We start from the raw sequence: 14,699 nt of genomic DNA, 5'->3' as shown, positions 1-14,699 counted from the left end.
CTCTCCCCCTGAATAGGTTCCCACACGCAGACAGACGCGTCTCATATGCACGCATAGACACAGACAGACCTGGACACTATCTCACGCGCACGCACACGCGCATCTCACATGCACCAGGCCTACACAATTCTACAGACAGACCTCACCCACCCAACCCTCTCACCCCCCTCATTATCTGATGACTCCCCGGCGTAGAGCTGGACGCGCGGAACCGACTGTAGCAGCATCATCACCACCCTCAATACCACCTCTGTCATCATCATCACTGTCCTCCTCTTCTTCCTCCTCACCATCACCATGTCCTCGTCGTCGCGCAAGATCTCCTCCGAGTCCTTCAGCAGCTCGGTGGGCTCTGACTGCGGGCTCGAAAGCCCCGGGGGAGACGGAGGGGACGGCGGTGTGGAGCCGGCGGAGGAGAGTCGAGGCTGCCCCTTCTCCTCCTCCTTCCACTCCTCACACAGAGCGGTGCTCTGGAATGGCCGCAGTCCCGCCGAGAGGTCGTTGTGCCCGGCGGGCGAGGAGCAGCAAGGACCCGGTGGTGGACCCCACAAGAGGGTCACCAGGAGGAGAAGGGTGAACCTGGACTCGCTAGGGGAGAGCCTGAGGCGACTGACCTCACCCACGGTAGGCCTGCAGCTCAATCTGAAGAGCTTCACTGTAACTTCATAAAATATCATTAAATTGTTAAAAATAAAAATAAGTTGTAGCCATATTCATAAAGGCGTAGTGTCTCCTACAAATCTATAATCCCAACTAAATATAGTTTTACCATAGATTTGTAGAGTATTGTTTTAAAATATGCTTAAGTGTATTAGGTCTAGTTTGTTTGTCATTCAGTCTACAATTAGAGCTGGAAATGATTTACCAAATCTATATGACTGCTGCTCTTCAGAAGACACTCAGTGTTTATTTTTCATTTGAGAAACAGCCAGAGGCATTTATGCCATTGCACCCAGCTTTCTCTTAAAGTTGAACACAACCTTTAAGACCAGAAAAAGACAACATTCAAGCTACTTCACCATAGTTGTCCAAAATCCCAGACAACTCTTCTTTTTTATCATGGTGTGATGTGTGCTAAAAAAGCCTCTTTTTATCCTTTACTTCTGATAGCCTGAATCATCTGGCAGATTATATAATAAATATGTTGTTGTGTCTGTGAGTGTGTGTGAGAGAGAGAGAGAGAGAGAGAGAGAGAGAGAGAGAGAGAGAGAGAGAGAGAGAGAGAGAGAGAGAGAGAGAGAGAGAGAGAGAGAGAGAGAGAGAGAGAGAGAGAGAGAGAGAGAGAGAGAGAGAGAGAGAGAGAGAGAGAGAGAGAGAGAGAGACAATCTCTGTGAGAAGAGTGTGAGGAGTGAGCCTGTTCCTGCGTCTCAGTTGTATTACAGGCTGTAATGTAATAAAGCAGCTATTAGAACTGAGCACAATTGTGATTGATGCCGCGTGATTAGGGCATTTGCTATTAGTCGTCTGTGATGGTACATCAGTTTGGGATTTGCATCTCCTGTAATGTGGCCCCTGTTATGTAGTTGGTCAACAAAGTCAAATTCCAGTATAAAGTACAAAATGTGAATCTGCATCTGGAAATGTTGCTTTAGTGGCTTTAAATGAGAAAATCCAACTTTAAAAGTGGTGTAATGCAAAGACTGACCTGACACAACTGACTGCTTTATTATAGTAAAGATGTGGCGGAGTTTTAGTTTACCTCTAAAACATATATCTGACCAGAGCAGTGATTTCCTGCTAATATCCACACAAACACACACACACACACACACACACACACACACACACACACACACACACACACACACACACACACACACACACACACACACGAGAATTCAGTCAAGTATGATTTTTTTCATACCAAGGATAAAAACTCCTATCCTACAAACAGTGAAATACATTATGCAGACACTTGCAGTATTACAGGAGCTTTGGCTGTAAACTCTTGATTTTTTTTCTACCTGTCATCAACTTTAACCGTTTACTTTACACATCTAACAAAAAACAGGGCAGCCCGATAATCTTAATGTAATCTTCTCACTGGCCACCAGTAGACTGTAATATTTACAAATGTTTTACGATATGTTTGGTTGGTCTACTTCTAAGAAAAAATATCTCTCATTGGCTTGTATAATGCTCAACATACTTCCCTGAGTCACTTGTAAACTTATGACATTTGCTGGGCATGTATCATTACCCAGAGTCAGCTGTTACAGGATTGCCGTAGTTTAATACGAGGTGGCACTAGATAGAGCTGTAATGGTGTTGATTCTCAGTGATACCAGCACTACTAACAAACAGTTCAACATTACTGTGATCCTTTTCATGCCTTCTTAACTTTAGGTGTGTTTTATTAATTCTCACAAGTTATTAAGGGTCAAAGAGAATAATGTTTTGGGCAAGTGTCCTAGCCATGTTTTTTTTGCCCTTACTTCATCTCACTTAAATGAGCTGTACTCAACATTCAGAACATTAATGTAGCATCAAACAAAATTGTTTCCGTAAAGATGCAATGGAGTAATGGCGTCCTGAGCAGAGAAAGAAGTCACTCTCCCTCTGTGTGAGTTATAATCTGAGTGTCCCTGTTGTCTGTTTTGATAGCTGGTCCTACTGAGCGTGCATGTTTGTGTATGTCACAGTGAAAAAAACGTTGGTATTTCACATATTGGGGAACAGTCATGTGGAGGCAATCCCAGCCCATTTCCCCCCCAGTATTTTTAAGGTCAACTCCTTTAAACTCCACCAAGGAAAAATGGCACTAATTGGTAAATGCAATTAAAGCTCCATCAGCACTATATCCTTGTTTATCTGTTGTCTTGTTAAAGGAAAAGCAACATATGGTTCATGAGATACGTCCGGTATGAGAACAGTCACGTCTTATTTGAGTCTACATATTCCACATTGTATAATGAACAGAGTAGAGATGGGTTGATGGACAGGTAAATGGACAAATAAGATGGATAAAGGGTTTTTGTGCTCTACTCGTTGCTTCGAATCTAGGAATTTTGAACTCACATGGGTTCCAGGTTTATTTATGTTGGTTCCCCACATAATTAGATCACTGCTGTGTTTTCATCAGACTAGATATTGTGGGAATTAAGTTTCTCCAAAATGTTATCGCTCAGACCCTATGGGCCCATTCCTGGGAGAAATACTGTAGATCTTGCAGAGAAGTTGATATACTGTATATGAGCAGTGATTGTCAGACTTTTTTTTGCTGCCCAGGCATAACCTAACAAAAATAATGAAATTCAACAGCACAGCTAAAAAATCTGAAGTTGGTGTATTTTGGAGAGTATCACTGAGAGCCAACTTCAGCTCTATTACTGGCCCTGATCTTTAATAGATCTATCAAAAAATGGGGCAGAGGGAACACTTAAAGATAGGTTTGTATAACACTCAATGATGATAATATTAAGCATTGTGGAACTGTGTGTGTGTGTGTGTGTGTGTGTGTGTGTGTGTGTGTGTGTGTGTGTGTGTGTGTGTGTGTGTGTGTGTGTGTGTGTGTGTGTGTGCATGTCTGTCTGTGTGCAAGTTTTTTTTTTGTTTGCCTATAAGTGCAATTACAGGCATCAGTTGTGCATCAATAGAGCCTTTTTTAATTTGATGTAAGGGTCATTATGGTGTTGGGTTTTGGTCACAGGGACATGAAAAAGGGTAAATGTCCAAGGTCTTTTTTCAGTGTCTGAAGGGTCTTTGTGTGTGTGTGTGTGTGTGTGTGTGTGTGTGTGTGTGTGTGTGTGTGTGTGTGTGCATGTGTGTTAGGCTGGACTGTGATAGAGCAGCTTAAATTTTCTCTGCCAAACAGCCATACAGTGATTTTCCTAAAGCATGTTTAAAGTTTGTCCACTTTTGAAAATACATTAATGGTGCCATAAAAGAAAAATATTGCTAAGTCAGTAGGATTATACATACACTAGCAAATTAGCTAATAGACACATACACATCTTCACTCACTCTCTCATTTTCTAGCTCACAACACAACACACTGTGTATTATCTTTTTTAGTTTCTCTTACACACACATACACACACACACACACACACACACACACACACACACACACACACACACACACACACACACACACACACACACACACACACACACACACACACACACACACACACACACACACACACACACACGATGGCTGCGTGCAGTGGCAGTGTGTGTTGTTGACTGCAATGGACCGTGACAGAGAGAACAGAGCAAGCTCTCTGTAGTTATCTTCACCCTGACCACACTGACCCAGAAGCAACAGCACACACACACACACACACACACACACACACACACACACACACACACACACACACACACACACACACACACACACACACATTTTTACATGTTTACAAACATTCATTTTCTATCTCCCTCCCTCTCTCTCTCTCAGTTTCGTGTATACACATGTAAGGTGGCCATTAGCTTAGTGACCCATGATGCTGATCGAACGGTCACAAGTGTTGGCCACAAATATGAAAAGTGTGAGACAGTCTGTGAGTGCACCTTTGTGTGTCTTCTGATGACTCATATCCCAAATCTGTGGTCACATCTTTGGGTACCACTGTTATTAGAGAGTATATCTACCTTGTTTTCGTTTTAAATGCACAGTTTGGTCATTGTGCTGTATACAGTATGTACACATGCTGGCTGATCAGAACCAAATCCTGATACAAAGCTGATTGCAACATAATTGTTTTCTTTGTACCTGCTTTATTACTGGTCTTCTCCTTGACAGAGAGGCCTGATGCTGGGATTGATCTTGTGGGGTCTCATCTGGTGTATGATGAGTTTCTATTTTCTCAAGTAGTGGTGACCAACCACTACTTGACAAGAAAGGCAGGTTCACATACAGTAGAGAAGAGTATAACTGACCCTCGCTGGAAAAGAAAGCAATGCACAGCAACAGAGAAAGAGGAATGGAGCGAGTATTGGTGATATTCTGCTCCCCTCCCAAGGTAAAGAAACAGAGCAAACAAAAAAGACAGAGTGGCTTGGATAAAGACCAAAGGGAAGGAGGGGAGAGTTTGAGTTTAAGCCCTCAAACTGAAGTGTAGTTTGACACTTTCATTTTAACGGATCATTTCGTTTTCTTCACTCACATGACGTTTATCCAGTCTTCACACTATCATTAATACCATGATGACATAATGCTATTTAAAAAAACTGTCTTACCATGTTATCTTTATATTGTCTTATTATATCACCTGAGTGTAGATGCTGCAGTGTGTTATTGGCAATCTAGCATAAGAACTGCAGGCGATCTACTTGCTGTCTGCCATCTAAGCAGGTCTGTGTGTAACTGAGTGAGATTAATGTGTGATGGGGTATCGAATTGTGTGTACAGTAAACATGCCAGTGATTGCAACAATGCAGACTAATGATGATGTATGTGTACAGTTTGTTTGCACATGTGTACATGTGTGGCTGAACACAGTGCCTGTGTGTTTGGTCGTGTTGTAGGAATCTTGTGTGCACACTTTAATATGCATGTTCAGTGGTAAATGAGTAGCCGAATCAAGGACAGCCGCAGTAAGAAGGGACTATCATGACAAAACACCATTGCTGTTCTACACATCCACACAAGATGTGTAAGTGGGGAATAGAGGTGTGACAAGGAGGTTTTCCTCACAAATAGACTGTGAAAATATGGCCCACAGAGTATTTTTTTATCAGTGCTCATCTTGCTCCTGGCTGCTACAATATTCGTTGACAATGTTTTTATATGCAGCACTGGGAAGAGAAGCTCCAAAAATGTGTAATACCAATTGTTTAGCTACAATATGACGTCTAAATCTTATTTGGCCTCATAGTGAAGGAACTATATACACCTGCTGACTGACACACATGTAGATTTTGTTCTCTGACTGCACACACACTGTCTGTCATTTCTTACTGTCTCATGTGTTTGCTCTACAACCCCACAACTCACAACTCAAAACTCAGTACTCTCACTCTCTCTCTCTCTCTCTCTTTCTCTCTCTCTCTCTCTCTCTCTCTCTCTCTCTCTCACACACACACACACACACACACACACACACACACACACACACACACACACACACACGCACACACACACACACACACACTCACACACACACGCAATATCACTGTCCACAGAGGGCGGAGGCCTCAGAATGACCCCTCCAGCTGGCACACTGTGTTCTAGTATTGTCAATACAGCCTTGCATTTAAAGCCCTGCAGATAATCACATTGGACCCGCCTCCTCAAGCTTAGGCAGTCAGTAACACAAAATACGTCAGCTTCACACACACCCGCACACACAACACACACACACACACACACACACACACACACACACACACACACACACACACACACACACACACACACACACACACACACACACACACACACACACACACACACACACACACACACACACACAAACACACACACACACACAAACACACACACACACACACACAGACAAGGAGTGAAGTATGGAAATGAATATTATTGTTGACTGTATTTCTTTATTTCATTTTTTTGCAGAGCAGAACTAAGGCAAAAATAAATATATAAAATTACAGGAATAGTAGTTTTGTAGTTTCACTGAAGAAGTTAATCAGACTGTGAGGTTTTGCCAAAAAATATTTAAATGTGTAGACATTTTTATTTCCAATATTAGTTTTCATAAGAAGTCTATAATCTGAAATAGGCCCTTTTCACAGAAGACATTTTGACGTATCATAGAAGGAAAAAGAAGTGTGTCCCATTAAGCCATGACGGTGTGTGACAGTGAGCCAACATGCTCACTACCAGCTACATTACGAATTCTGTCATGATTATTGACACCTGGTCTTTTCCTGCTATGACATGTCAAAATGTCTTCTGTTTGTGAAAAAGGATGAATAAATATGAATGTGTCTTGGCTACGAATAACACTACAGACGAGACGAAGCTTTGGCAGGGTTTTTGGTCTGTTCAGATGGTCCAGGTGTGCATGAAGGTGTGTCATGCTTACCAAAGCCATTACAGCAAAAACATGGATCCATAACCAAATGTGATTTACTTAGAAAGTCTCATCTATGCTTTGAACACTGATACGATGGGAGCTATTTACAAAACCACAAATTGAAGCCTCTCATTTCTTGTCTTATCGTTTTATTGCAAATGACGAAATATGTGCAGTATTGAGGCTTAAGTGCATGCAAAAATGGCACACACAAATCATTATTGTGTTATGTTTTCTCTTCTCCTTGCAGACACAGACTGTTCAGGAGGCTCTACAGCGGACTCTCCAATTCTACAAACAAGAGATCAGGTAAGACTGTCTTTCTCGCTTGCTGTCAGTCTCTCATGCTGGTTCTCTTTCTTTCTCCCATCCTCTTTTATCAATCTCCACTCCACTAGTCACTTGCTGTCTACCTGTTGTCCTTTCTTAGCTTCCCTATCATTCATTTTCTCCCCTTTGCCTTTATTTTTCTCACTTCTCTGTCTGTCTGTTTGTCAGTAACACTGTTGAATCTCTGTGAGCCTTCACTGTCTCTGCTACCACTCATTCTCACAGTCTACTGGTCTTTCTTTTCCGGTCACACAGGCGCACCAGAGAGATGGACGGACACACGTATATAGACGCACTCCTTCACTTTTCATCTATAGGCGCACTTAAACTGTCCATCCGTACCGTTCCCCGTGCTTTAGGATACCAAAGACCTAATGCTTATGCTCAATCAAAACAGTCACAGTTACCCTTTAAGGATTTATTTTTCACAACCACAACTTTAAAAAGGTTGTTTCCTTACAAAAATGTAATTAAATTTGCGTTCGCATTCTGTTAGTGATCAGTCCTGCTGCTTTGCCAGAACGCTCAATTTTTTGTACAGGTACCTGTTGGACATCCACCATTCCAGTGGGTTTTGCTGGGAACGAATGCATGGTTCACTAAAACAAGCTTCTAGCTTGTAGACATCCATGTTTTTCGAAGTAGTCCTCCCAAAGAGGGTGTCCAGTGCCTCTGTGCTTGCGACGTTGTGGCCCCAAACGTCACTGCTTTCCCCCTCCATATGGTCTGGGCCTTGCACAGTAACCCTGTCTTGTAGTTCATACAACTTCCTATAACTTCTCTCTCGGATTTTGAGGTGAAGGGCTGGTTCCAAAAAAAATCAAAGGTGTTTGTGTGTCAGCTCAAGCACAGAAGCAAGAGGTGCTGCACATGCACACACATATACATATGCGCACAGAAACTTGAGTGTTATGTTTGGTCAATAAATTTTAACAATCACATTTTGAGTGGATGTTCATTAGCTATTAGCATCTTATTAGCTCTTCTTATTTGCTAATCTCATGGCTAATCGTGTCTTACCCTGAGTGTTTTTGGTTTGTTACTTTGACAGGTGTCAGGAAGTTGGCAGTGAGGGGAGGCGAAGAGAGAAGAGCGAGGAGAAGTGCCCATTTCTAGAAAATTCTGGTTCAGAAGAAGATGTCCTACAGATCCTACAGTACATGGCCACAATACTTGGTAAGTTTGTGAATTAAAGTGTGTGTATAAAGTATTTATCATATAGTGTCCCTTTGTAACTGTCTATGTTCTCTTTATACTGTTGCTTTGGATCCGTTGTACTGTATTGTTATTTTTATTACATGCTATACACAAAGGCACTGCTTTTCTCTTTTCCCCCCATTCATGTGTGTGTTAGCGTGTGTTTGTGTGTTAACACTTGAACAATCAAACAAAGCCATCCCCTAGAACTTTTAAACATACTAGACACTTTTAATGATAAAGGGAAATACGGTATCATGGCCTACAGCAGGTAGTGCGCATGCAGACACAAATTATGAACTATTTGCCTATGCAAAAACACACAGACACACACTGTATGACTCACTCTTGAGGCTTATACTGTCTCTATGGCCTAACATGAAAATACACACACATACAGACACACACACACACACACACACACACACACACACACACACACACACACACACACACACACACACACACACACACAGACGCACACCCACACACAGACACACGTGCGCACACACACACACACACTCACACACACACACACACACACACACACACACACACACAAGCGCACACACACACACAGACACACACGCGCGCACACACACACACACACACACACACACACACACACACACACACACACACACACACACACACACGTTGTCCTGATGAGTCACTTGGTACAGCTTTGTCTTCCCTCATCATCTAAGATCTCTTCCTGCATCTTATCTACAGCCTTTTACTTCATTCTAGTTCTCCTTCTCTGTCTGTCATTCTGCAGTGATACCACCACTGTATGCAGTAACCTTACACTGCCATTGTATATGTTAACTCCTGTCCTTCATTTAATCTGTCTGTCTTCATCATTCTCCTTTTCAGCTTTTCCCCATGCTTGCACTCCATGTGTTGTTACAGGACCTTTTTTTAGAAACGCGGCAGCTTGGTACACCATCTTTACCTGATACAGCATTGCCCACTAGTTGCAGTTTATCCATTTATTCATCCCTTTTATGCGGCTTATCCTGATGTGAGTCATGGTGGCAGAAGGCTAAGCAAGTAGCCCAGACATCCTTCTCCAACGCGTTTTCCTGTGAGATTTCGAGGTGTTCGCTGGCCAGATGTGAAATATAATACCCTGCAGCATGTTCTTGATCTGCCTAGGGATCTCCTCTGTGTTGGATGTGCCCAGAATACATCCTCAGGGAGGTGTCCAGGAGACCTTGCCATGAGTTTTTTAATGACCAAGGTCCTGCATTTTCTTGCATTTCCCAAAGGTTGAGTCCAGCTATCCTGCAAAGAAAACCTTTAAGCTTAACATAAGTATTAGCACTCGCTTCACCCAAGTTTGGTAAAATGCCCACATTAATCCCGATATCACACACACATCTGGCTGTTAATGTCATCCGACTACCAGCTTTGGTGTCAAACAGGCACATTGCACATAATGTGTTTTGACTTTTTTGAGGCACTTTTGAAAGTCACTCTGCCTACACACCTGCAGTGCACTACCGATATTTATATTTTTTCTGGTGTCTTTGTATATGTCAGTGTCAGGGAGAGTGTGAGCACTATGTCAAATTAAAGTTGTAAATATACATTTGAACGGATATTATCTGTCTATTAATACTAATAAATCAGGTGTTTTTAACCACATTTCTTGAGCTGTCTTAAGAATCAGTGTCACTGCATGCATTGTTCTGCAAGTTGTGCCCTTGTACAACTTATATTAATGTTTTCCAATTCTTTTTGCGCATTTTCTGTTTTTTTTGTGGTGTGAGGTTTTATTTGTATTAAATTTCAGTTTTAATTTTCCTATAATCCTTTAATCCTATTTATTTCTTATTTTTCAGTTAGTAGGCATGTGACATGATTATTTTATCTTATCAATATTCATTATTTTAGCAAGGCTCTGATGTTTGATTACTTTGAACACTGTTATTTTGTGGTTAATATGATTAAAATTATTTTTGCTGAATTTAAATCTTGCTCAAAACATCATAGAGCAGAGGTTACGTCGGGTTTCATGTAAAAGGCAGCTGTAATAGGAAATGATTGCACACACTTAGTAGGCTAAGGGTTCAAGTGCAGATTTCTACAGATAAATATTACTAAAAGGCAGTCATATTGCTAATATCCTTATGTATTTTTTTCTATGAGTTTAATTGTGTGTATGTGGACAGGTTAGATGTATTGTTGGGTATCAGTCGATGACGCAGATAGTTTGTGTGTTTTCTCAAAAGAGTGCTATTCTGCATCGCTGACATTGGTGTTTTGTATCCTCTCTCTCGCAGGAGTACCATTCTGTGAGCTCCGAGAGCATTTCGGAGAGGAGTTCTTTGGCCTCTGCTTTGAAGAAAATGAACGAGTGCTTCGGGCTGTAGGCGGCAACCTCCAGGACTTCTTCAATGGCTTTGATGCCATTTTGGAACACATTCGCACCTCCACAGGGCGCCGGGCCTCATCTGAGAGCCCCTCCTTCCAGTGCAAGGATCCCTACGAGGAGGAGAAAGGACGTAGAAAATTGGACAAAGTTGGAGAGCAAGGAGAAAGAGAAGGAAGAGGGAAGGTGTTGCTTCTTCATTGTTTCAACCCTGCCCCTGTTGTCGGATTGGTCATGCCAGGATTGATCAGAGCGGTTGCCAGGCGGATCTTTCATTCAGAAGTTGAGGTGGAAGAAGTGCCACCTCTAACTCCCTTATTACCCAATGAAGACACAGAACGCACAGACAGTGACTCCACAACCCCCACCCCAACTGCGTCCCCCACCGCCTCACCCTCCTCGTCCCCGTCCCCTCCCTCTCCTTTCCAAACCGCTGTTCCCACAGTTTGCATGTCCTTCCAAATCCAGGAGACATGTCCTCCTTCCCTATCCTCCCTCCCAAATGCTGCCTCTGGGAGCACTAAACGTCCCCCCCTCTCACTCTCCACAAACCCCAGGGATCTGTGCATTGGCCTGGCCACATTTTGCCGTGCCTTTCCATTTCACCTTGTCCTGGGGCCTCGCATGGAGCTACTGCAGCTTGGAGAAGGATTGCGGAGACAGGCTCGCATTGAGCTTTACCGGACTCTCTCCTTCAGGGACTGTTTTGAGATTGTCTCACCGAAGATGGAGCCTTCGTTCCAGGGCATCCTGCTCAGACTTGCATCTCCATTTACCATCCGTACCAGGCCTGATACCACACAGTCTGGCACCAAGGAGAAGGTAAAGATATCACACATAAATGATGATATTGTTGCTCCTACTTTTCACCACATATGATAGAGAATTATTGCAGTTTTAGATGCTTGGTAATCTGAAATCCAATTGCTGGTTTGTTATCTTTTTTTATTTATTAACAAATGCCCTGAAGAGACCAAAACATCCTTTCTTAGAAACAAATACTGTCTGTGTAGCCTAAGCATCTTTAAACATAATTGGCTCTCTTAATTGTAATTAATAAGTATAACAACCAAAATGTTGTGGTATGCTGCTCATTTTTGTGTTTTTTCCTACAAAGTTTTTGGACAATAAATGTCAACAGACATACACTGGTATCAGACTCTGGCAATGCAGATGATACTTGCAAGTAGGACAGTTTTTGTGATGTAGCCTACATAATGTCATTACCAAGAACAGAACTTTCTGTACTGGGAAATAAATACAAGCATCCCCATATCTTTGCTGTCATTGTTATCAAACGAGAGTTTCCAGTGTTTCATTTGAAATAGGTGGAATGCAAGAAGGCCACAACTTGATTCAATTTCCAGAGTGTTACACATGTTTCTATTGGATACTAACACACACTGTTCCAGAGTGTTTTCCCCAGTAGGATGTGTCAAGAAGAAAGAGTCTAGTGTCTGAGTTTGGTACAGTTAAATATATCAGTTATTTGCTCTGGTTCTCTGGTATTTTGCTCTGGTTCTTAGTCTTGTAGCAGTGTTGCTGCCTAGTATTAGTATAGGTTTGGGTGTACCATCTTTAAAAAAAAAGTAAAGAAAAATCAGACTGTTGATGACACTCCTGATGTCTTTGCGTGGTTGGGATGAGGTTTGAATTGGTTCCAGTTTGCCAGACACAATTAATCAATCTGTGTTGAATGCTATATCCAGTTCTTTATTGATTGTATGGTCTCTGCAGGCTGTCAGTGTCGGATACCAAACACCCTCATACTAAATAGAACTGACAGAGATGAGAAAGATCAGTCCAGCCACAGAGGCGTGTGGTGGGTGTATATGCGTTTGTGTTTATATCTCAAGTTGCACACTAAACTCTATGAGTATATTTATATTGAAACGTACTGGCACATAATAGGTCCCCCATGAGAGAAGATGTGTACTCTTTGATCCCCCACAAAGGTATAATTTAGTTTATGATAGTTTTGATACAATTCTTCCTGGACTAAAAGATGCAGTTACTGAGGAATCACACCGAGTGAGGCAACTACTGTAAATGCCACAAACGAAAAGGCGTTTGTCAACTATTGTAGAGACACTATCAAACACAAGTGGTACTGTTGATGGGTGGGAAGCTGTTGAGGGATAACGTCCCCTGCATCCCGTATACACTCTCCCTAAGCTCCCCTTGAAAACAACACAAACAAGTAAACAAAATTATAGTGGATTTATAATATTGTTTTAAGCACATTTTGGTCACTTTGGGCACACAATTGTTATTTTGGGGTTCCAAAAAGTTGTCTAGCTGAGCGCTGATTCTGTGACAGATGAGATAAGGATTTCTTTGAGAGTGAGCTGCACATATTGTACGGGTGTTTTTAAGCCCACTTGCTATTTTTGCTCATGTAGGCAAAGCATGAAAATGAGCAAAAAGGTGGGTAAATATAAATAGTGTATGAATTGGAGGGTATGGAGATAAATCATTATTTGGAGCTGAAAAACGTTGGATGTATTGCATGAGTTTGCTTGTCTCATACTTTTTAAACATCTGTACTATTTGACAGTCTTGAATAAATAGCACCACAGATCTGCAACCGAAGGCAGATGGTGCAGTTAGAAGTCATATCATGTCATCTTTTCCTGTCATAGCGCTGTTTTGCAATAGTCATTGTCCTGGCACGTGAACAGAACCCACAGACAACTATACTCACACGGCACACAAACCACTTAAAATACATTTCTAAACAACACTGATACAATTAGTATTGGAAACTTATGTCAAATTATTTGTTTTAGTTAGTTGCAAGATGATTGGGGTGTTCTGCTGCTTCATTTGTATTCATGTCATGCCAGTGCTGCAGAGAATGTCTTGTTCAGAATTATAGATGGCAATTAATCTTGTACAAATCTAGTCATAGTATTTAAACATCATTTAAGGCCTGGGTGTAGGGACAACTGCCTTTAACTACGACAATTAATGATTATTTTCATTATCGCTTTATCTGCTGATTATTTTCTTGATGTTTCGATCCATTGTTTTGTTTATAAAAAGTCTGGAAATGATGAAGAAAATATAATTTCCTACAGCCCATGAATATGTCTTCAAGTGCCTCGTTTTATACATTGTTTTATAAGATATTCAGTTTATTATCATGCGTGTCAAAGAAAAGAGTCAAATGTGAGAATTTTAAACCAGCAAATTTTTGCTTTAAAATTAGTGAAATGTTGATTTGATTATCAAAAATAGTTGCTAAATCATTGTCTGTTAATCAACTCATCATTGCAGCTTTCCTATTATTATATTTTAGTAACATTTAAAAAAAAAAGGTTTGAGTGAACACTTCATAAGTGAATCATTGATGTGGGTTCCACTCATAAAAGTTGTTTCCCCTTCAGTGAAACAGGTTAATGTTTCAGCTTTATGTACACAGAGCTCGAATTGGGTGATTTTAATCTTGCTTTGACCAAATAAACCAATCCCTGTGTTTAGTGCGTTAATCTGAACAGATGAAAACCAAACACAACTATGTAGTTTCACAGATCATCCATGCATATTTGCAGATGCATGTGATAACACACATATGCCCACAGTTGCTCTCAGTAGTAACTGCAGGATTCCCCTCTTCACAGTCAGGCCTCAAGGACCACTACAATACACCTCTCTAGCTGTCATCTACTCTCTGTCATAATCATCATTTCACTATCATAATCTCTCCATCTCTGCTGCTTACAAGTGTCTATCTTTTTTTCTCTCACAATTCTTTCCTGTTTCATTGTCAGCTTTGTCATTTTCTCCCTCATATGCAGTG

General features: G+C 41.4%; 1 protein-coding gene across 1 annotated transcript in view; it reads left to right on the top strand.

The window, feature by feature from the left end:
- Nucleotides 1–297: 297 nt before the first annotated feature.
- gucy1a2 (guanylate cyclase 1, soluble, alpha 2) overlaps nucleotides 298–14,699 on the top strand; it is a gene marked incomplete at both ends in the record, with an annotated part of 34,944 nt that continues 20,542 nt past the window's right edge. Inside the window, 4 exons of the mRNA XM_083914090.1 lie at nucleotides 298–624; nucleotides 7,244–7,302; nucleotides 8,375–8,499; nucleotides 10,809–11,719. Of these exons, the coding sequence (XP_083770216.1) occupies nucleotides 298–624; nucleotides 7,244–7,302; nucleotides 8,375–8,499; nucleotides 10,809–11,719 (1,422 nt within the window). The remainder of the gene's footprint in view (nucleotides 625–7,243; nucleotides 7,303–8,374; nucleotides 8,500–10,808; nucleotides 11,720–14,699) is intronic.

The sequence above is a fragment of the Echiichthys vipera genome, assembly GCF_963691815.1.
Source record: "Echiichthys vipera genome assembly, chromosome: 5".
Classification (NCBI taxonomy): Eukaryota; Metazoa; Chordata; class Actinopteri; order Perciformes; family Trachinidae; genus Echiichthys; species Echiichthys vipera.
The sequence above is the reverse complement of the archived record's forward strand: the minus strand, read 5'-3'. Positions and strand labels throughout refer to the sequence as shown.